Source organism: Miscanthus floridulus, chromosome 4 (assembly GCF_019320115.1).
Source record: "Miscanthus floridulus cultivar M001 chromosome 4, ASM1932011v1, whole genome shotgun sequence".
Lineage (NCBI taxonomy): Eukaryota > Viridiplantae > Streptophyta > Magnoliopsida > Poales > Poaceae > Miscanthus > Miscanthus floridulus.
Genome location: NC_089583.1, coordinates 36,100,564 through 36,124,968, shown reverse-complemented (window position 1 = coordinate 36,124,968; position 24,405 = coordinate 36,100,564). Strand labels below are relative to the sequence as shown.

The 24,405-nt window shown below is 41.7% G+C and overlaps 1 protein-coding gene and 1 pseudogene across 2 annotated transcripts; both read right to left on the bottom strand.

The window, feature by feature from the left end:
• Window positions 1–4,561: 4,561 nt before the first annotated feature.
• LOC136549600 (DEAD-box ATP-dependent RNA helicase 5-like) lies at window positions 4,562–14,297 on the bottom strand. 2 transcript variants are annotated; one of them, XR_010781960.1, is made up of 12 exons: window positions 13,741–14,297; window positions 13,509–13,633; window positions 12,844–12,951; window positions 12,485–12,565; window positions 10,382–10,460; window positions 9,806–9,891; window positions 9,596–9,720; window positions 8,246–8,314; window positions 8,070–8,163; window positions 7,190–7,256; window positions 7,022–7,114; window positions 4,562–5,080 (listed from the first exon to the last, which is right to left on the bottom strand). XR_010781960.1 is itself a non-coding variant. In XM_066540935.1 (12 exons), exons 1-12 carry the CDS (start codon window positions 14,156–14,158, stop codon window positions 4,988–4,990), a joined length of 1,536 nt encoding a protein of 511 aa, XP_066397032.1. In that variant the 5' UTR covers window positions 14,159–14,293; the 3' UTR covers window positions 4,562–4,987. The 2 variants fall into 2 exon arrangements, 1 of the variants encoding a protein (XP_066397032.1); XM_066540935.1 differs by having other exon boundaries at window positions 7,190–7,354; window positions 13,741–14,293.
• A 1,940-nt stretch (window positions 14,298–16,237) lies between these two features.
• LOC136549599 (putative E3 ubiquitin-protein ligase RF4) lies at window positions 16,238–21,867 on the bottom strand (annotated as a pseudogene).
• Window positions 21,868–24,405: the final 2,538 nt, after the last annotated feature.

Sequence of the window (24,405 nt, the reverse complement as noted above, 5' to 3'; positions counted from 1 at the left end):
CCTAGATCTGGTCAACTTGCTACCACTTCTATGACTCCAGCTTTATAGCCTAGTGGGCTTCAAAGTCAGGGACAGCCAGCGACAAAGTTTCCTTCACCTATAGAGCAGGTGTCCTAGTGGTTTGCCTCGCCAGCGCTAGCCCCGCAGTTCACACCTCTTCATACAGGCTTCACACCGGCTCAGACTCCATCGTTGCTTGTGCCAGATACCCCTAGTCTCTAGGAGTCATGGTGCAACATTCAGTGAGTTGACAGGGCAGCCTACTCAGCCAGATCTACATGTCCCTAATCCTTCCACAGTTGCTCCTATTACTGGGACTACAGAGATGCTCCCTTCTTCAGTTGCATCATCAGAGCTGCCTTGCTTTAGTGATATCTGTAGAGTCCCAGGCCGCACCAGTCCTTGATCCGACCAAGACCGCTTTAGCATCACTCCCAGCGATAGAGGGTCATACAGCTCAGAGCTCAAGATCAAATGATGATGACACACAGTTCCTAGATCGCTCATCGCACCTCAGCTGCCCGACTCGTCCACTGTAGCCCCACCGATAGACCCTTAGGTTTTGGTGTTTGACACCAAAGGGGGAGAGGGATCGAGTATGATTGACTTAGAGGGAGCGATATATCTAGGTGGAGCTTATCTACATTTGGCTTTTTATGTGTGATACATTTTTATGCATTTATGTTTACTATTATGCATTGAACTACATAAGTGTGATCGTAATTGTGATATTAATGTGATCGTGATATTTATGTGATATGCTCTAACTTGAATTATTTATATGTCATGTCACTTGTTTATGCTCATTTGTTTTGTTTCCGCGTTTTACTCCTAATGCAAATGAGCTTTATTTATTATACTCATGTTTATTTCATATCTATTGAGTACATCATATTGGCTTAGGTCATATAAGCTTGCCTAACTATTTTGTTTTTATTGTCAAGTGCTTATATGAACCAAGCATGTTGAAAACATTATCTCTTTTACATACTCGAGGTTGTATTGTCATCAATCACCAAAAAAGGGAGATTAAAAGCATCTAGGCCCCTAGTTGGGTTTCGGTGATTACTAACAATACGAGATTACTGTGACTAACGTGTGTCTTGTAGAGGCAATTAAGTTAGGTCAGGGTAATGGCAAATTGATTGGGCAATCATGGTTGTCATGCCCCTAAGATGGAAATCGTTTCAGTTTTCAAAGGATGGACGATAAGGTTAAGGATAGACTAGTTCTATGTGTCGTTTGATGTTGAAGAGACATTTAGAGTAGTTTAGGACTTTGTTTTTCCTTTGGCCGGACTATTAAGGGGGGTATGGACAGGTAGCTTGACCTAGGTGAGTCTAGTGGGTTAGGTGTGGTGCACACTTATTAAATCTAGCACTAGGTAGCTCCTAAATAGCCCTTGGATCAATTTGAGCAAACTTCATTCACATATGATTTCGAGTTGGAAGTGAATGGAGGGTCAAATGTTGACCGGACGCTGGTTCCGGTGTGACCAAACACTGGCGCAGAGTCCGGTTAGTTCATTTGATCAAGGTGAAGTCGTCTGGATGCGACCGGATGCTGAGTGAAATGTGACCGGACGCTGGGTGCCAGAGTCCGGTCAACTCCAGTAAGGTCTTAGAGAGGGAAAATCCTGATCGGATGCGTCCGGTCAGTGTTGACTAGACGCTGGTCAAGTTTCGGCTACTAACCGGACGCTGAGCAGCAAAGTGATCGGACGCTGGGTTCTAGAGTCCGGTCAACATCAGTAAGGTTCTAGAGGGCAGTTTTTGTGATCGGACTTCCTAGAGGGCAGTTTTTGTGACCGGACGCGTCCGGTCAGTGCTGACCGGACGCTGGTCAGTGTCCAGTCACAACTTAACTACTCGGTGGTAGGGAGAACTGGCCAGAGCGTCCGGTCACCTTGGCCGGAGCATCCAGTCACCCCGCTAGTGGCACATAACGGTTCGTTTTGAATGAGGGTGTATAAATACTTCCTCTATTCACTTGAGGGATTACTTTTGCTCATTCGAAGAGCTGAGAAACACCCTGAGAGTGCCAAGAAGAGTAAGGTCCTAGTGAGGTGATTGAGATTTGAGAATCCAAGAGAGGCCTCATTAGTGAAAGCAATAGTAGCAAAGTGTGCATCCACCCTTCTCATTAGGCTTATCATGGTCAAGTGAGAGTTCGTGCTTGTTACTCTTGGTGATCGCCATCACCTAGACGGCTTGGTGGTGATTGGGAGTTTAGGTGATCATCCGGCGGAGCTTGTGGATGACTCAACTCAAGTTGTTAGCGGTTGTGGGTGATTCACCACGACGGAGCATCGAAGAATCAACCCGTAGAGAGCACTTGATCCTTGCACGGATCAAGGGGGAGCGACACCCTTGCGCGGGTGCTCCAACAAGGACTAGTGGGGAGTGACGACTCTCCGATACCTCGGCAAAATATCACCGCGTTCCTCTTTCTCTCTTTACTTTAAGTATTTACTTTGAGCAATTCAATTCTTGTCTTTACATTCGTAGAATTGTCATTCTAGAGTAGGATTGAAACATAGGTTGCTAAACTTTTGTGCGGTAGAATAATAGAAACACTTTCTAGGCACAAGGGGTGAAGTGGGCTAACCGTAGGGTTTAATTATTACAAAGAATTTTAGAATTAGCCCAATTCACCATCTCTCTTGGGCATCTTGATTCTTTTAATCACGTTGTCATTAATCATCTAAAATCCACTAAAGAGCTAGATGCACTTTCACCTAGGAATGATATATTTCGATATTTAGGATCAATACTACAGAGAGACGGGGATATTGATGAAGATGTTAGCCATCGAATCAAAGCAGGGTGGATGAAGTGGCGCCAAGCATCTAGTATCCTATGTGATAAAAGGGTACCATAGAAGCTAAAAGGCAAGCTTTATAGGACGACGATTAGACCTGCTATGTTGTATGGTGCAGAATGTTGGCCTACGAAAAGACGACATATTCAACAGATAAATGTCGCAGAAATGCATATGTTGCATTGGATTTGCGGTCATATAACAAGGGATCGAGTTCGGAATGATAATATATGTGATAGATTAGGGGTAGCACCAATTGAAGAAAAGCTTGTCCAACACCGGTTGAGATGGTTGGACATGTCCAACGAAGACCTCTAGAGGCACCGGTGCGTAGTGAAATCCTAAGCCAGGATAGTAACGTGAAGACAGATAGTGGAAGACCAAAGTTGACTTGGATAGAGGCAATAAAAGAAGACTTGAAAGGATAGAATATATCCAAAGACTTAGTCTTAGCTAGAAGTACTTGGAAAACAGCTATTCACGTGCCTGAACCTTGATTGCTTCGGCTGGGTTTTAACTCTAGCCTATCCTAACTTGTTTGGGATTTAAAGGCTTTGTTATTGTTGTTGTAAAATTCATCCACATTATCAGCCTGTTCGGCGGACTGTAACTGCCTGTATCTGGCTTAGCTTATCAGCCAGCCAATAGTGTTTTTCTCTCACACCAAACCAGCCAGCAGTACTTTAGCCATGGGCTTATAAGCCAATCCAGTCGAAACGAACAGACTGTATATAGATAAACACTAGAGTAAATTCCCTCGTTGGCCCCGTTCGGCTTATCTTATATCCGGCTTGTTCGGCTTCTTTTTTTTTAGCCAGAACATTATTTTTCTCTCACAACATTTCAGCCAATTTCGACCAAGTTTCAGCAGAACGGTGTTTTTCAGTCAATTTCGGCAAGCCATTGCGCCGACCCCGCGCTGGTGTACAAAGCCGGGAAAGAGGACGACCTCCGCTTCCTCTGCAACTAGGGCTACAACGCGTCCACGATCAGGCTCATCGCCTCCACGCTCCCAGGCGGGTTCAGCTGCGCAGCCAAAACGCCAGCAAGGACCACAACTACCCGTCCATCACCGCACCGTGTCGGGGCTCCTTCGGCGTCAAAGCGAGCCGGACGGTGACTCGCGCTGTCACCAACGTCGGGGCGCAGGAGGTCACGCCCAGTAAGCTCGAGTTCACCAGGAGCGTCAGGAAGCTGGCCTTCCAGGTGTAACATGGTCAGATGGAGAGGCACTGCCTGCGTGATATCGACGCACATGCAGTCACTCACGTACTGCTTAAAGAGTGGTCAAGAAATGCTGTGATCTCAAATACATCAAACATTCTGAAACCGGGTCTATCAAAACGCCTTGGTGACAAATGATAATTATGGTTAAACATGTGAATAAACAGGGCCGTCCCACTATAATGTCCAAACTTTAGGCCGCAGACTGCAGTAACCATGCAACACAGAAGCAACATGCAGAGTAAGCATCAAGACAGCTGAAAGTATGCAGCGTAACTGCTGCGCAATTAACAATCACAGCGTACACTATATGTGATGCATGAATGCATCTCACCACAAGAGAGACTAAAGAACACAGCACAAGTTTATTATACCTATTGCCACCAAAAACTATGCGGAGCTGAACTCCACGTAGAGCCTGGGGCTAACTTACCAACAGCACCGGTCGGTTCACAATGTGGAAATACAAAGTTGATTCAAACACAAGGAGCCAAATCAAAACCCAACACAAAACATAGAACCCAAACATCCAATCCAGCAGAGACTGGAAAACCATCTCTTTTTTTTTCTTTACTATAACAAGGAAAACCATATTGTTTTTTCCTATAACCAGCCCATCATTACCATAACCAAGCTGCTTGTACTAAGGACACATTGAATTTAACTACTCTCCATGAGAATGCAGCTCATAATAAGCAGAATGCTGCTAATTATGGTACACACAGCCAAGCTAATGCTAATGCCGACGGTCCAGAAAAACATACCGAATGCTGCTCATAATAAATAATAAACTAACCTAAAACATGAGAGCTATATTTTAGGATTGCCCATCCGTAGCAGCAATCAGCATCCAAATGACTGATCTGATTATAACCATAGCATCATCAACCGAGAAATCAAGCTTCCATAAGCAGGGATGAAAAATCAGTAAGCTGTCATTATATCAGTCCTCATCAGAATCACCAAATGTGATCTTCGTGGGTTTAGGAGCATCTGCTGTGATTTCCTTGAAATGAGATCCATATATCTTAGATTCCTGCAAAAAAAAATGGCAGCCGATAAATTAAAGGCCATTTATCATAAATCACCCATATGCAAACTACTTTAATGTTTATTCTGTTCGATTGTAGTAAATCGAGACTTTACTAGCATTTACGGTTCTGAAAAGCATTCTCTCTGTCTAAACTATAGGGCTTTTTAGGATAACAGCTTTTATAATTTTAAATCAACAGATGATACTAGAGTTCTAGAAATAAACGTTTACTTAGATTAAGATGCATCTGGATACAAGAAAACATATAGTTCTGAAAACTATTAGTATCACTGAAACTACAGCCCTTTCAGAGTATCTGGAAAGTCCACCCACCCTAGTACTCCTTTTCATCTCGTGCAGTGTTCTTTTCATTTGTACTGTGTCAGTAGCAAGGAGGCTCAATTTTTTTTTTTTTTTAAAAAAAGAGTCAAGTAGTAGGCTCTCAAACATTCACAGAACCAAAATTTTGCAATCTGCATTCCCACTCTCTCTTCTCTTTCTACTAGTGTGCTTCCATGTCCACAAGATGGAAACAAAGGAAAATATGTTTCCAACATACAAAATCTTTGTTTTTGCATGCACCCCATCCCCATGGTTGTGGTTGCCTAAGTTGTACTGTGACCGAACTCTGCAAGGTAGCATCATCAGTCCCTGCTGTCCACACAGACTAGATCTTGGCTCCCCGTAGCAGGACCCCAACTTCCATTTTATATGCATCTAGCTCTATCTAGAGACATGAATTTTGAACAAAGAGATCTTACAGAACAACCAGAGTATATGTTTAAACACCTTTGCTGTCTATGGACATTTAATATTAGTACCACATGAATTATAGTTATAGTTACAAAAAAGTGGTCTCTAAATACCATGATACTAAGAAACTCACCCGGCCACATCATTTTGGACAGAAAGAGTTATGTATGTTGCATGATATCACATACATGAATCTTTTCATTAATATACATAGTGAATTTTGATGCTGAAAACTTAAAATGTCCATGAACCAACCAAGACCTTCATATTTTTTATATGGGGTACACAAGTGTTATGATTTCTAGTTTTCTGTCATTACAAATATCCTTATCCAGTAATTGACATTTTCATAGGGAAGCAAATAGACCGTCTGATATTTCAAAAATGGCAGGGCATGTTCTATCAAAATTGAGATGTGCTAAAAGTCCTATGAGAACCAGGCGTTTAAGTTAGAAACAAAATTCGAAAAAAAGGTCCAAGATTGAGCCATGTTCACTTGCTCAGTGACGCAAAAAAAAAAAAGAAGTGAAATTCAAATGCATTCGCAAGATGCAAAAAAAAAAAAAAAAAAAAAAAACTTGGTCAACTGTGCAGGCTGCAGAATCACAATTTACTAATCCCTGAGATTCTCTACTTTGTCCATGGTCATAGTAGAATTAAGTTTCACAACGTTCGGCAAATGAGAAAAAACAATAGTGTAGCCATTGCAAATATTCCACTCCCAAAACCTAATGCATTGAAAGAACAAAAGTGGTTGTATCATGTTATTTAGTAGGGCTATGGACAGTCATTTCACAAGTATGTATTTGTATTTTACTATTTTTTATGTCAGTCAGGAAGCCAGGTTAGTTCTTGAATTTAGAGAGAATAATTTATATCCCTTCTCCCTAATAGTTTTTGTCTTTGTTTTAAAGAGCATCTTAAGCATATTTTAGCAAATGCGACCACCAATTTCCACACATTTGCAGTACATTTGCAACAACAGAAAGGCTTTAAAACTAGACAGGACAATTTCATCAAAGTGATTTCTTGAGAATGTTTTCTCTGACTACGTGCATTTTCAAATGTATTTCTTTCTGTACTCTTACTGATGTTGCTACTTGCTAGACATCCATACCTACACAATCAGATACGGACTAGACATATGAACAGAAGATAATTTCAGACAAAAAAAAACAGCTAAATACAAACCTTTTTCTTGACATGTGTGCCAAATTTCATAAGGGCTGGAGGAACAACCTGATCAGCCTCCCGCAAAACATTCACAAGTTCACCAGCAAGTGCCTGTAAATTAACATAACATCAACAACTGAAGGCATCAAGTGCAAAAAGGGTATAATGACTTAATGACTCAAGTACCTTGTTCACTTGAGTGAAAAAGGTATGTGCAACACCTTTCCTGCCAGCACGACCAGTCCTTCCTATCCTGTGGACGTAATCCTCAGTGGTCAAAGGATAACTATAGTTAATGACAACTTCAACATCAGGAATATCAAGTCCACGTGAAGCGACATCTGTAGCAATCTGCATGTATTACAAAAGAAAAAGAGTGCAAAATGAAACAAACAATAGCATTGTCGTCTAAACTAGAAACACAAATAAGAGAGCTTGGCAGAATGATGTTAAATGCAAGATAAATGGTCCTAAGATGAAAACTTGAAAAGTCATAGACGCAAAAACCAAAAACAAAAAATCAGAAACCCTCAAATATTCCACGTGATTTCAGAGTGCGATAGATATTTTGAAGAATCTGCATTCTTGCAAAAATGTTTTCATTGACCTAAGATTCACCACGTCACAAAAGAAAAGTACAATGGTTTTACCGCATGTTTCTTCAATGTTTTGAATCACTAAATAAAACACCTAGATTTCATTAAATTGGATCGTTAAATAGTAAAACTGAGATTACAAGGTAGCATAACTAGCTGCTCTAAACTTTCAACCACAGAATCACAGCACAATATTCAGTCATGAATCCCATTGGTACATCATATTACTCTACTAAGCATGCATTTCCTCCACTAGCAAGATTTGCCTTGCCAAATCTTGCCTAGCAAAGCTAGTGTGTCTGTGGGCAAGGTTGGGAAAAGAAACAAAAAATGCCTCAGATGTCATCAGGTTTAGCTCATAAAGTAAACAGCAAACCAAATCTAAAAAGCAAAGTCCATACATATCTACAATTGGACTATCAGACCTGAATAAATTATAGTATTATACAGAAGTGATAGAAAAAACACACCATTAAAGGGCATTTCCCTTCTTTAAATAAAGATAAAGCTTTTGTTCTATCATGCTGAGCCTTGTCTCCATGGACTGAAACAGCCTTCCATCCCCTTCAGAACATATACAGATTAAAAATTTGGAGAAAAATATTGTTCAGAGATTAAATTGAAGAAATGAAAACAAATATGCTACCTTCTCTGAAGCATTGTTTCCACTCGTGCAGCTTCTTTCTTGTACAGCACAAAAACCAAAACCCTGTTGCTGTTGCATTGAACACAAGTACAACTTCCTAAGATGAGTAATAATAACTATATGGCTCCAAGGATAAAATAAGATCGCCATTAGAACTTCTTTAAGCTAATGCAAAGATGGGTAGAGTAATATGGAAAACAAAATATCCTATCTAAGATATGCTATAATTTAACCTGCAAATAATGAAAAGAAAAGGCATTGAATAACATTGCTCTGATATGTTAGGCATGATACATGGAAAGGATGAGATGGCTTGAAAAGATCATATCAGGATTCAGGACAGTGACAGGGATTGTACTATGTCAGTGTCAGCAGAACAGAACCATGTACACTACATGTACGTGTAACATATTCCAGTGGCTATAATCAAATCGCCAAGTGTGTTTCTCCAAATAGCCTTTAGTTCTGAGCGGTACAAAGCAATGTTTGGCATTGGTAGGTAGTTAATGGGAATAGGAAACATTGCCACACGCATCAACCAGTAGTGTTTCCAAGATCTAGGATGCAAATCTAGAGGAAGCAGCAATGATGGCCATCATATTTTGGATGCTAATGTAGATGAAGCAAGGCAGACGGGCAAAGATTGAGGTACCACAACTGTTTGTCGATATGGATATCAAATAAAAACATTTGTGTTCTGTAGCAACAACGTGAGAAAACTTGTATTATAGGCACAGAAAATCACTGGTATCAATGCTTGTCACATGTAACTATGTAAGTATGTAACTTCATGTTTAATGTTCAGTTCCACAAAACCACAACTTGCCCCAATCCTGACATGTTGATTCCAACGCAAGCCACTCTCAAGTGAGCCATTGGCATGGTTCAAGTAGGACCAGCATATCAGATCAAGTAGGCTTCTGGAGAACTTAAGGTACATAAAACCTGCAATTGTGCCGAGACACTTGTGCCACATCCAAAGGCCAAAGCTACCTGGACGTTTTCTGCAACTACAAATTGCAATAATATTTTCATAATTTACACTTGTGAATTAGTTCTAATCCTACTGAGGCACTTTCATAAAAAAAATTATTTAGTTTTGTTCTATTCGAACAAATCTTGGAACCTAGCCTACTTATATTGATGAGTTTCAAGCAGACCGCCAATTTCACCATTTATAACCAAATTTCATACAATAAAAAAAACATATAATCAAGTTTCATATATATTTGCTTGAGCATTAGTCTATTACCTACCCAAATGCTTAGCTTCCAGTGTGCCAACGGGAATCAGTGCCTTAAGGAAATGAATCTTAAATACAGCAGAAAGTGAAATCTAACTGATATCTACCTTTGTGCTTGATGGTATTTGTCAAGCAAGGCAAGTAATCTTGAATCTCGTGTTCTATCATCCAATACTTCAATAATTTGCATCACGTCATGGTTAGCAGCAAGATCTTCTGATCCAATAACAACCTGCAGTGAGACATTGAAAAGATTGTCAGCCCAGGTACTTGTTTGAAAGCAAAAAAAAAAAAAAAACAGACAAAAACAGCACAACCTTTATTGGATTTGGATCCATAAACTCCTGGGCTAATTTGTGGACAGCAAGAGGCCAAGTTGCACTGAACATAACCATCTGACGTACTGCATGAGAAATAACACAAATAAGAAATAACATAAACTCCTGGGCTAATATGCGTCATCCTATAGAGAACTGAAGGGTTGAGGTCAAGGATGCAGCAGAGAAATGCAGAAAAAGGACATATTCATATGATAACACAAATAAGTTAAAATAGAAGGTGCTGCTCAAATAACTATGACACCATCCAAGTTGCGCAGATCGCATTACATAGCATCAACAGTAAGATTTATACTTTGTAGTAAGCACATAGTGAACAAAAAAAAATAGCGACACCAAGGGCCTTGACAGCTTTAAAATCCACTAAAACCTCACAATCACAGTACAAAGAATCCTAATCTGAATGTTGATTTTCACTCTATTCTGGTAAAAAAAATAATAAAAATATATATATATATATATATATATATATATATATTGTTGCTTCTGCCTAAACAGGTGTGAACACACTGACACGGGCATTGGTAGAGGGAAGAGAAAGCAATGGATACAAACCAGATGATGTTTGGCTCAAAATTGCCCTGACTTCAGGTTCAAAACCCATATCCAGCATCCTATCTGCTTCATCTAGAACCTATGCAAAAAAAAAAAAAAACAGTAAGAATATCTATCACACCATAATAAGTCCATCAACAACAGGGAACACAATAATTAATTATTAAAGCATAACCATGAAAGTGTAAGCACAGCAGTAGTCCCAAGAAACATTTGAGGTGATTGATGCCAGAGAATATGCTAATCCATTTTACTACTATCTTATTATCTTGACAGCAGGTTCTTAGACCTAAATCCCTGAACAGAACAGAAAGAGAGGGATAAGGTAAGGAAGATTGGGATGAATGACTGTGGGAAATGCTACATTCAACTAATTTGTTACTATTATTAGTATTAATTCTACCAGGTAATTTCCTTTGATTTAAAACAAAGCACCAAATGACACTATGAGTGTGTAACAGGCTACACAGACAAAACAAAAGGAGGTATAATTTAAGGAAGATTGGATTCCATGTCTGTGGGAAGTGCCATGTTCAACTAATTGTTACTGCTAATCAAAGTCTATCAGGTAATTTCCTTGAGATTTAAAATGAAGCATCAAATGATCTCAAGAGTGTGTACCAAGCTTCACAGTTAGCTGATAGGAATTAGGATGCCATACCTAGGTAGAAGGCAAATCGAAGTGCCATGTACCATTCTCAGTGGACGGTTCCCTATATCAATTTTTTTAGTCATCTTGCGAACCATATAAATAATTTCAATGGGGCGACAACCTCCAATTGAAAATTGTATGGTACTGTTAACAACAATATTCCACACAAAATATATTTGATACAACAAGCAACCAGAACATGCACATTCATAAGCAATCTAAAGCCAAATGGTACACTTGTTTTTCTGGATATGCACATCTTGTGCTTCTAATCTTTCAGGAAAGCTACCGGCGCTTTGCAATAACACAAATGAACAGTAAGTAATCTTTGGTGAGTACTATTTGTGTGCGGAGATGATATATGCATGTTTGGTGTGAACTTTCAAAAATTACTTAAAATCAAGTTTCAACAAAAACAAATAGCACATGAACATCAGCCAGAGCCAAGTACAAGCTCTAGGTAAGCAACTACTACATGAGGGTATTTCAAACCGGCAGTACAATCTCCCATCATTATATTAAGAAAAAAACATACACACCCTGTAGAATATAAAGGGGGCAACGAGAAGGATGGGATAAGAGCAAGAAGAAAATACAAAACAAGACGGGAAATGAGTATTACATAAGGGTGTTTCAAGGGGCATGCAATCAACTTTTTAAATTCACCTATATTATTATAAGTTATATGTTTAGATTAGACATGAAAACAAAATATGTAGATGTCTCAGAAAGTACTCTCAAAATGGTCATTACTTCCCACAATCTCTGTGTCCAAGATGTCACTCCAAACGTCCTTTTCATCGATTTAGTATTAATGCCTACTCCCTCCGTCCCAAAATAAGTGACAATTTTGACTTTTACACTTCTTGTTTGACCGTTCGTCTTATTCAATTTTTTGTGTAAATAATAAAATAAATAAGTCAGTATTAAAGTATCTCTAATGATAGAATAAGTCATAACAAAATAAATAATATTTATACAAACTTTTTGAATAAGACGAATGGTCAAACAAGAAGTCTCGAAGTAAAAAACATCACTTATTTTGGGATGGAGGGAGTAGTTTTTTTCTCAATAACACAGAAGAGCTGCATGACATTCATTAAGATAAAAACTATAAGCTGAACAGGCAAAATGCCCACTCCCAGACACACCCAACACACACACTAAACTATGGAACTACTTTTCACTACAAAACAAGTGGTGTACCTTTCATATAGACAATCTACACAGTTTTAGCATATCATGCCAAACATGAAAAGGTCTGACTTACTCGAATTTAGAATATCAAATACAAAAGAACCAAGGGATGGTGAATTAGTAATCAAAGTTGCAACTTGGTGACCCTGTTGCTGTCCAGAGCACTGCATTGTGACTGGAGAAAATATATATACCATGCACACCACACTTCATAGACAACAAGAATAGCAAAAAGGAAGGCACAACTGGCTTACCACAAACGAAACCTCATTAAGACAGCAAACACCCATTTCAATAAGGTCTTTCATACGACCGGGAGTTCCTATGACTATATCCTGCAAGCACAAAACCCCAAAAAAGAATGAATAGAGGGTTAGGCAACACATGTTTTTACTTACACAAGTTAACTGTCAAATACTGACATGCCAAGGAATAGTTGTATGAACTATATAGTAAAGAAGCATTTCGAGTTTCCATTAAGTGAAATCCATGAAAAAGAATGTGCTACCGTAATGATTTGGTATGCAACGATATCAGAAGCTCAGAATTTAATCAGTATTCAATACAATTATATGAACCATGGCTGAGAAAAAAAAAATCGGTGTTATCTTACCACTCCAGATTTAAGGGCAGATATTTGGGGTTCCTTTTTAGTTCCACCATAAAGACAGACTGATTTTATCCCACATGGTGCACCAGCCTCACTAAGTACATCTGCAATCTGGCACAATACAGAAATGTGTAAATCATTCTTGTATGTTCACATTCAACCATATTGTTTTTGTTCATGATCAAGCTTACAGATTACTATGAATAGTTTTCCCATGTCACACACCAAACAGGATATTACATGCACATTTTTGTAGAAAAATGTGAAAGAATTATTATGCCCCTCTTTCCCATGAAAAAAATGGCTATCAATGCCAGAATCTTCTTGGAAAAATCAGGCTACAAACTTCAAACGGCAATAGAAGCTTGAAAACCAACTGGGCATGATGGTAAGTAATGATTATTACAGAAAAGATTGTCAGATAAGAAAAGCTTCAAAGAGTCATCATTCAATAAGTTAGCAGCACGAGCAGTGATACAACTTATTTGGTGCCACATAGAAGCATACATGTAATGTAAGTCACTCATGTTATCTTTAGTGTACATGTTCTGCTTGGAAATTGAAGCTAAAGCAACTTATTCAACACCACAGCAATCAACAAGCATTTACCAAAATTTGCATGACATGCTCGAGTATTGTAATTAAAAAAGCAACATTCACTAGCTTACCTGCTGAGCGAGCTCCCTCGTTGGTGATAGCACGAGGCACCGCGGCACGGCCTTCTTCCCTGCTTTCCCCCCTACCTTCTTCCTGATGTGCATCAGCGCCGGCACGCCAAAGGCAATTGTCTTCCCTGGCAGTACCCAAATGACGTGATAACAAAGTTTATCACAAATTTGAGCACGGGTCTGCAAAGGAATGACCAAACGGAAAGCAGAAATCAAATAATCTTTGCTGTACCGGATCCGGTGGCGGCGATGCCGATAAAGTCGCGGCCGTCGAGGAGAAACGGCCAGGAGTGTGCCTGGATGGGTGACGGCCGCGCGAACGCGCTGCAGCATTCGAGCACCTGGGACGGCAGCTCGGCCGCGGAGAACGACCGCAGCGGCGCGTACTTGGGGTCCTCGGAGCCCTTCCCGGTCACCGCCACGGCCTTCTCAGCGCCGTTCTCCACCTCCCCTCCTCCTCCTGCGCCGGGTCCATTCTCGACCCGCTTCTTCTTCTTGCTGCTCTTCACGGCCTCCTCTGTCGCCGTCACCGCCGCCGCCTCGTCCTCGGCCTCGGCTGCCAGCTTCCGCTTCTTGTCCTTCTTGCTCTTCTTCTCCTTCTTGCTGCTTCTGGGTGCTTCCGCTTGCTCGGCGTCGAGATTGCGGCCCATGGCGGCGGGGAAGGTGGTGGAGGTGGGGAGGACGGAGGAGGGCCGGGGAACGGGCGCGAGGCGAGGACGGCAGGAAGTGGAACGGGGAGGTGGATTTCTAGGGTTTTAGAGGGGAACCGAAGCGGCGGCTCGGTGAATCTCAGCCGTCTATTTCTCGATCCTGTGATCACTTTGCATTATGACAGGGTAATAATCATCATCAACCTAGACAAAAACATACAGGTGGCGTTTGGGAAGGGGGAAATCAGGGGTGGGTATGGGACAGGAGGGGAGAAAACTTATGTGGGTGTGTACTGGCAGTGGTAAGAATAAAGGATTTTATCTTGCTTTGGAGTGCTTCCTTGTTAAGAGGTGGTTTTGACAATGAGAAAAAACAAAGGTCACTAAGGAAATTCCCGCGGCTTGCTTAGTGCGTCGATAATAGGCCAACTAGCTAACTGATGTCTGCCAAAAGTTATCTACTTCGGAAGGAGTCATGTCCAAACAGGGATAAGTTATTTTAGACATTCAATAAGTTATTAAAAGGTGCCATGACACTATTGATTCAGTTTAAGTGCAATGATTAGTGCTAATCTAGTTAGCAATAGTTTTATCTTCATCTTAACATTCTCATTCCTCTATTTTTGTTCATATGTTCCAAACAAGCCTATGTTTTTCATTTCTATATTTTTGAATCCGGTAGTTTTTCGCTTTTCAATTCCTGCGATTTTGTCCATTCCTCCGTTTTCTAGTCCTGCGTTGCAAACAGGCCTGAAGAGTGGGTTATGCCAGGTAATGAAGGCGGCGAAGCGGTGGTGCTGATGGCTGAGAAGCGCGACGCGCGTCAAGGCCGAGCGGAGAAGGTCGCGCCGCGCCGAGCGAAGGAGGTCTGAGGTCCGTCCGCGCCGCGCCGGGCGGAGAAGGCCGCTGAGCTCCGTCCGCGCCGAGCGGAGAAGGACGTTGAGCTCCACCCGCGCCGCGCCGAGCGGAGAAGGCTCGGAGCTCCGTTCTCGGAGGACACCGAAGCCACCGCACGGGCCGCCGGGCGCCGGCGCTGCAGGTCAGTCGCCCCGCATGAAGCCACCAGAGCAAGGCTTCTTTCTCGTTAGCAAGCAGGACGGAGGAGGCACTCTTTGCTGGCTGCTCCGATGAGCGGGACGAAGAACAGATGCGGCTGCATCGAACCGTTTGGGGACGGAAGAGCCCGGGCGGAGGGGAAGAAGGATAAGGACGTTGTTTTTTTGCTTTATTTATTATATAAGCCATGAGTCCCACGGCAAAACCCAAACCTAAATAAGCCAAACATGCGCCCTGTTCGTTTGGACGGGTTTGGCTGATAAGTCATGACTAAAAGTACTGTTGGCTGATCTGGTGTGAGAGAAAAATATTATTCATTAACTGAAAAAAGTACGGTCCATGTTACCTTGCTATCCTTTCCTACCATTCTCTTTCCCAATGCAATCCATCATAGCCATGCCACACGTAACTCAGTTCTAGGATTATATTGAACGAGGAGTGATGTTAACAGAGATCGTCAATAGAGATGATGCTTGGGATAAATAGATCATCTCGAATTGATCATACATGGAGGATGTACTTAGATTTCAAACTAAGGACTACTTTTTTGCGATGACCTAACCTTGACTTTGGATGAGTTTGCTCCTAGTAGTCGCCAAGTAAGACGTTTGTTTGACAATCCTAGGAGATTGACGTAAAACAAGAAGTGACATGCCTAGACATACGTGTATTCAAACACAAACTGCAAAATCCCGCACAACCTAAACTTGGACATTTTGTGGTTTTTAGATAATTAAATAAATAAATTCAAAAGACCACAAAAACATATCAGTTTTTAACAAAAACTGGAATTAGATATCAGTTTGGCCCGACAAAACGGTAACACCATGACACATGGACCCAACACCCCGGAAGGCATGACAATGTGCTTGATGAGGTAGGTATTTTCTGCTAAAGGATGGCACCAGAAGCCATCAAATACTGGATTTGCAACCAATTAATTTGCTATCACAAACAATCTTCTTCAACCAATTTTCTTGGTTACTTTCTATTGTACAACCAATTTGATGTCGCAAGCAAGCAAGAAAACTTTTAGCGGTGCATATGTTGAACACAAGATGTACTTCACTCAGTCATCTACTCTGAACTAAACATTTGTAACTTAGCCAGCTATCTGAATTGATGGGCAGGACACAGCTAAAACATTAGTTAGTTTTAACTCTCAACTTCAGAATTCGGACCTACTGCTTTTTTTAAACAGAATAGTACCTCAACTTCATGCATGGTAACAACTAATTCACATATATTTGTGATCATCATCAATCGATAGGCCGCCATCTTAAGAGTACCACGTCGTTTAAAATTCTTCTTGCACTCTTTGATCAAATGTTTTAGACCGAGGACCACATGAGCACAGCAATCCCTGGAAAGTTTCATCGAACCGCGCCAGCTTCTCGCTGCACCTCACCAGTAAAGAATGCAAATGTCAACTCGCGAGAAGATATGTGAAGATAACCTCACCCACGTCAGAGTATCAAAAGACTTATGATGTGAGAACAGAAACAGCAAACCACCACACATAGCACACACATATATATTGGGTTTTCCGCACCTGATAACTCCCCTATTTCCAATGTGCTTCCTCAGACATTCCACGTCATACTTAAGTATAGCATAGAAGTTTTTTTTTTTCCAACCAAGCTAACATTTATATGGTAATGGTTGACAAGGTAGCATTCTAACCCTACTTAAAACTAAGCATTGAAGAACGAGCATCGTTTCCAACTGCATTTTCCCCAAAAGCAACCGAGGTCAAGACTCGAGAGATGAGAAACGCGCCTACACTGCTCTTTGGCTCTAATTCAGTTTTGGACAATGGTTGTTCTAAACGAAGGCAAAAGGTTTCCTATGATTCTTCCAGGATTTACATTCACCTTAACTGTCGGCAAAGCGAGCACAGATCCTACGCTTTATGGGAGATCTGCAGGATGGGCATTCGGTCATGCCCCCATCTCGATGGCGCTGGTTGCAGCCTGCACAAACAACCTGATGCCCGCATGGGAGGAAAACCACCGAAACCTCCTCTTCCAAGCACATGGCACATTCTTGCTCCCGCTGTACAGAATCGATCACAAAACCTGGACGGCCCATGAAGTTTGTGATGCTCAGAGGCTTGCCTCTGCTAGACATTTCACCTATCTGCTGTGTCAGATTCTTGATACTGGTCTGCAGCCATTCCTGGTCGTTGCGTGCTTTCAGCAACAGATGGCTAGACTTTGCTCTTCCTGATGTCTCAATCCTCTCAAGCTCAGTTCTTTCAAAGTTAACCTGCTTCATAAGTGCATCTATCATCTTCTCTCCTTCCTGGCACCTTTTCTGCAGTGTTTACGGCCAAAGGATCACAAAGCAGTCTTTGGGCAGGTACATAAACAAATTAAGGGAAATGAATAAAAAGCTTGGCAACAGCATTAACTCATGGTAGACTATGTACAAGCAAAGTAATGTCAAATATTGAGATTTTTCATCTAAGCGTCAACAAAAGGTTAGTGCTGGTAATCATCCAATCGTTGTCCACATAACATGCGCTAGGCAGTTGAAATCAGAAAGTGTGACCAGCATGATGACACAAGAAGTATAATGCCGAGAGCAGAGCTAAGTGAGGCCCAGAGGGTCCAGATAATCAATGAACGAACATTATGTATTTATGTAGTTGTTGATAAACGTGACATCTCAAGCACCATGGTAGCAAAGACCATAGTATGTGTGTCATTATTTTTGTATCCTAAAGCAAAACAGATAGGTCCTGGCAATCCTGAGGTCCCAAATGAGGAAATGCACATTTCTATAGAATTTGGTAAGACAAGTTCCCAAAGTTAGTTAGGAAAACATAATTGTAGTTTCGTGTCAATATTCATTTTACAGACAGAAAACTGATATCACCAAACAAAAAACATACATATATATTATATTGTGGATATAAATGGGCAAACATTTCATATGCAGAAAATCATTCAACACAACATATTTTGAAAAAATAGACAACCAATCTATCAAACTAAATAGGATTTTGTGATCGAAAATTCAGTTGGATTGTTAATAAAATTATCCCATCAGTTCATAGATCTTGGTCATTTTAGAAAGCATGCAGTAAAAAAAATCTAACACTTTGACCATTAAGCACTAATTACAAATAAACTGCTTGGATTTACATTTTCACAACATACAAAATTAGAAAATTTGACTGGTATTCTCAGGTACAAAGTAGCTGTGAAAATTGTATGTACAGTCATATAAACAAATAAGGGGACTATAAGAAAGCCAACAAAATAGCGTGTACATGACAATAGAAAATTTGAAGACACAAGGTTGGTCAAATTGGAATACCGTTAATACGTCTTCATGTCTTCTAGCTTGCTCAAGACTTTGCAGAAGCTTGGATAGTTTACTCCTTTCAGCAGCAATCTCCTCCTGCAAAAGGATCTTCTCTGTCTCCATGGACTTCAGTCTGTTCACGGCCTCAGTTTTGTTGCTTAAAATGCTAGCCAAACTTGCATCAGATTGCTCTCCCTGTAGTTGGACAGCTTTCTTCTCATGCCTACAAAGCGAAATCTTATCTGTAAGCTCCTGGACAAGGGAATTAACACGATCAAGCTCACAAGAAGTACTGTCTATTGCCCTTTGTGTCTCCTCAAGCCTCTTTCTTGTAAACACATTAGGCTCTTCAAAGTCTGCCTTATCCTTTTTAAGAGAGAAAAGTACAGTCCTTTCATTTACCAGCCTATTTGTTGACTGCATCACCCTCTCATTAGCCCAATCTGTCCAAACTTGCACCTCCAGCTTTAACTCACCCAAGCGCTGGACTAGTTTTAGAGCTAGCTCCTCTTTTCTATCTTTTGGAACCCAAGTGGTCTGCAAGCCTTCACGTGAGAAATGAAATTCAAAGCCCTCTGCAGGAGTATTTGGGAGAGAGAAGTGTACAACATCAGGTTCCATTTCGCTGCCTAGGCTCTGCCTTGCCCATTGCACTAGATGATGAGTTGGAGGAACAGCTAGGAGGATAAGAACGTGATCCAATTGAAACCACTGCTGGAGAATATCCTTTTTTGACCGAGAAAGATCCAGAACGAGGTTTAGTTGGAACTAACATGGATGTTTGTGAGTCCTTTTCACTGGCTACCTCTGAAGTGCCTGCCAAAGTGCTATGCGCAGATGCAAGGAATGCCGTTAATGTTTTATTCTCTTTTAGCATTCTTAATGATGTTTTACTTATAATACCCTTGACTTGTGGGATGTTCTTGAAAACGACCAAATCCTTCCCTGAGTCTTTCTGAGATTTCATGGAATTTGTCTTACTACGCTTGCCTTTAGTTTCCTTTTTGTTAACAGCCCTAGGCACTGAAGGAGAATTTTCATCTTGAGCAGAAGGAGCATCTTGGGTTTTCCCTCCAAACTTTTGAAATGAAACTATATAATTTGTCAGAAAATTGCTCCACGTCATTTCTATTGCTTCAGATCGAGGTGGCTCAAATAGTGCAGGCGATTCTGTGGCACTGCAACTATATTCTTCTGATAACTCATTTACACTCTCACGACCTTCACATAAGTCACTCTGACAATGAGCATAGCCTTCTGATTGTCCATTCCCATAACCACTCATGGGAGCAAAAGCTGCACGAGCTATAGATATATCCATGTCACACAGCAGAATGCACCACAATGCATCTCCCAAGGTGAAAAATGGACAGTATTTCTTAAGCAAACTTGATGCATTGCAAAGAAAATACAAACCCAACATGTGCAGAACCGTGTCAACATTCTCACTGTAGGAATGATCAACCAAATGGTTGCCACTCTGTAGCAATGTGCGTGCATGCTCAGCGATCTTAGTGATAGGTCCATCAAACTGATAACAGAGTGCAGAGTCCACGACAGCATTTACAACAGCATCCTCAGTGTACCCTTGACAGGATAAGATATCAACTGCAGTCTTGAAGAACACGTGCAAGCTATTCAGTACAACATCTCTTAGGTCATTGCAGCCTACATATCTGAAGCCATCCAGCCCAACAACAACCTCCTTGCTCCAATCCAAATCAATATCCTTAGGGGTCACATGCTCAGAAATGAATGCTTGTACACTTAACCATGACTGCTCCAGTTTCACACGAATAAAAGATAAATCACCATTGACAGGACTCGCTTGCATTTCAGCTGCAGTAAAATCTGGACCTAATTTTATGTCACTACTTTTGTCATCTCTTTCTCCAACATGTGAACAGTATGGGTTGCTGCCATTGCCAGCAGCACCCATTGCCAGGGTATGCTTATCTGGCAAAAACCACTGAATAAGGAGAATACAACCAAGAATACAAGTGAAGCAAGGGAGTAACTACCTGAAGGACTGAATTTTTAGAACAATTAGAAGTTGAAAGCAAGAGAGTAACACTACCTGAAGGGATGAAATGTGAGAACAATTAAGGGTAATGACACTTAGCTATGGCAATTAACGTGCACACATGTGGAGCTACAAAGTCATATGTTTTATTAGTTGATATAACAATAATGTCCATTTCCTTAAATATTTCAGGTGTAAGATAAAACTTAAAAACAATGACATTAAGACGTGGTTGTACCAAGCAAAGGGGGAACTCTGTTGCATGAAACTGTCTAGCGCATTGACAAGCGCACAGTTCCCAGATGCCAGATGAAAAAGGTAGGAAATTGAGCTCTTAAGGACTTCATCAGCCCAAAGGAAACAGTATCTGTTTATGCAGTGAGTACAGAATACCCATACTGAACCAAACTAAAAACTAGGGCTGCTATCTACAAAAAAACATTTCTTATTCTGACAAGAGCAGAGCAGTCATGCATAAGACCCATGTGGACACCCACAGCAGGAGTGTGACAACATAACTAAGAAAATTCTATTGAACAATGGTCCTGATTAAAAATTCGTATAAGTAAAGGAGCCATAGGCACAGGCACACCAGTGAATGGTACAGTAGTTAACTACAAAAGGCAAACAAAAAAAACTTATAGAAACTAATATGCGAAATTCATCACTGTGCAAATTGAGATTACAGTGACAGATGCAGACAACTTGAAGGCAAAGGTAACATAACCTAACAGGAGTAACAACTGATTCCAGGTGAAACAAGCATGATCAGCATAACGCCCAAACCAGCAGCAACAAAGTAAGTGCGTATTAGGTATTCCTTCGCATCTACTCCGTAGGAGATTAGTCTAAATACACACATTTCTACATAACCTATAATGGTGGAACCCTTACGGAACCGAAAACTGGAGCCCAGTGGCGGACCTAACGCTTGGCATGGGCATCCAAAAAAAAAAATCTATCATCTCGCGGAGGAAAATCTAGGTTTGATTGCTCGGGGAAAAAGGTAAGGGAGCCATCCACCTCCCAGAACAAGCGATTCTTATCTTAGAAAGAAAAAAAAAATCACGCGCAACGAACGAAAAGGGGGGAAACAAGGGGGCCGTAAAGTCGGGTTCCGCCCGGAGAAAACAAAATCGAAATCCCCCTCCCGACGAAATGCAGGTTGGGGAAAAGGGGAGACAGGAGGAGGAGGATCGGCGCCGCGGCTCACCTGCGAGGCTCCAGCCGCGAGGGTTTGGGGTTTCCGCCGGCGCTGCTAGAGGAGAGGGAGGTGGGTTTTGCTGTTTCGGGGGAGACGACAGCCGAGGAGCGTTAATTGCTCTCCTCTCTCTCTTCTAAACCCTCCTCACTCTCTCGTGGAGTCGTGGTGGCGTGGAAGATGTGGGTGGGTCATGGGTGCCGCGGTGTGGCCAAGGGTGCGTGACGCTGAAGGGTGGCCCCTGCCTTCTGGAGTGCCGGCTACTCTTTTTCTTTTTCTTTTTCTTTACAAGCAGGAAACTATGAACGGAATCGAGACAATTTTTTTTCAGGGGAGTGTAGCGCCCGGACGTCCGTTCCGGAACGGCGGCTGCCGCGTGCGTAAGAAGTAACCGGACTTTCGAGCAGCTCGCTCCCATCCGTCACCCGCGCAGCATGCCCCCATTCGTCGCCTCGCACGCGCACTCCCACCCCATCCCCGAATAACATCAAACACTTCGAGCATCAAACACTTAAATACAACGGACATTTAAAATAGATGTAACATTTAAAACATACATTTATAATATATATGTAAAATATATACAACATCTAGATAAAAAACTTACAACTTGCAATATAAAAAACACTTGCTGCAACGTAAGATTAAAAATAGATAAAACATTTTTCAATAAAACTTTGCAACATACCTCTAAAACACTTGTAGCATGTGCAACATCTCGATCTACTTTTGTAACATTTATATGAAATATTTACAATATACCACTTAAACATCTAAAACACTTGAAACCTACATTTGCAACATAGGGGAGGGGAGAGGTCGGGCTGGTCGATTCCGACCGTCGGGGTAGGAGCCAACAGCAAGCTGCTGCGCGCGAGAACCACCAACACCGATGGCGCTCGTGGGTGCCTTGGCTCGGCTGGGGACGACCAGAGGCACCCTGGCCTGTGTGCCCAGCGACCATCGGCTAGGGGCAGCGGTGTCTCCTTGCAGCGATGAAGCATCATGTTGGGATGGGGAACAGGCTTGGGAGGCACTGTGCAACTGAGAGAGAAGGCGGCGTGGTCAATTTAGGTGAAGGAAGCAACGGTGATGCTCTGTGATTTTTACGAAGATATGGAGGAGGGAAAGATGAGATGGAAGAGAAGAAGATAAGTCTGAGTAGCCACTTAAGGGGAGGTATCAAAATTTTTCACCTGCGGTGAATAATACGTGGACACGGTGAGACCACTTAGCGTTCGGAGAGACTCTCGACGTCCAGACGCTCTAATCATAGCATTACCGATTTTTAGGGTATGGAAAGAAAGTGTTCATGAATGAAGGATTCAAAATGCGCTCCATATTCTGTGTCTAAATCACCCATAGGATTCTAAACGCCGAGCTTGCCTCTCTAATTTGTTCCTGCAGCCTGTGTCATATGCGCTTTGCACAAAAACATTACAGACTTCTCTGGTTGCCATGCAAGGAAATCCTCCGTTCTTCTTGTCGTGAGTCAGAATTTGGCGATAGCCTCAGCATTAGCTGGATTGAAGGTGGTATGGATTCAGTGGAGGTACCAATCTATTCCTTCGGAGTTAAACAGTGTTGGCTGTCTCTCCACATGGAGGATGCAATTGAGCCCAGCAAAAATAGCCCACCAGTCCAGTACTTATGCACCATTGACCCGGTTCCTAAATCAATGGTTGAGATTATTTCTTGGAATAAATAAAAAAGGAAAACCCTAGCCTCCATTCTTTGTAAGAGCTGCTTAAAGGGTCTATATGGCGGATTAGAGGGAAGGTGAATAGTTATTTTTAAAACTTAATTGCACCGGCTAACCGAAACAAGTGCGGAATTAAAACTATCGGTATAGCCAAGACTACACCCCTCTATCTATATTCTCTAGCACATTGCAATGATCCTAATTAAGCAACTAGGTGCCAAGCTAGCTAGAGCTCACCTATCCAATTCTAAGAGTAAGATCACACAAACCTATGTCACTAGTATTTTACACACCGGAGAGCTCCTACACAATTCTAGTAAGCAAAAGTACAAAGCCCCTAAGCTCACTAGCAATGCTCAATAACAAGGTAACCAATATCAAATTAGAGAGCGCAAATACTTAGCTGCACAAACTAAGCAATATGACTAACAAGGTTACACAAACTAAATTAGTCACATAAGGGAGCTACTTCTATGCTACACAAGCAAGCAGGTAATTAGTGAGCTACACAAGCTAACTAATTGCAAGTGCAACTACACAAGCACAATGTAGATAAAAGTAATTACAAGATTGTGTAAGGGGATTGCAAACCAACGGGAAGAATAATGTTGACACGGTGATTTTCTCCCGAGGTTCACATGCTTGCCAACACGCTATGTCTCTATTGACACAAGCTCCAAGGTTGTCGCCGGTCCTCTTGCTAGTGGTGACCCGCAAGTCACACTCTCCCATGTGGAGTGCTTACCACAAGCTCTAGCATATGACCCGGTCCAACCACTTGTCGCCCTTCGCATCTCACTCTACTAGAGTTGCTCTTCGCGGCTTCCGCGGGGCGAGCACAATGCCCCTCACAAAGCTCTTATCTGGAGCACCGCACAAGCTTCTTGCGGGCTTTGATGGAGACCACTACCAAGCCGTCTAGGAGGTGGCAATCTCCAAGAGTAACAAGCACC

Bases quoted from the DNA above. Each gene is read 5' to 3' on its own strand.
- LOC136549600 (XM_066540935.1), bottom strand. From the start codon at position 14,158: ATGGGCCGCAATCTCGACGCCGAGCAAGCGGAAGCACCCAGAAGCAGC. The intron at 7,115-7,189 runs GTACTTGAGTCA...GTTAATTTACAG, and splicing joins TTTTCACTCAAGTGAACAAG to GCACTTGCTGGTGAACTTGT. The intron at 5,081-7,021 runs GTTTGTATTTAG...TTTTTTTTGCAG, and splicing joins GCACACATGTCAAGAAAAAG to GAATCTAAGATATATGGATC.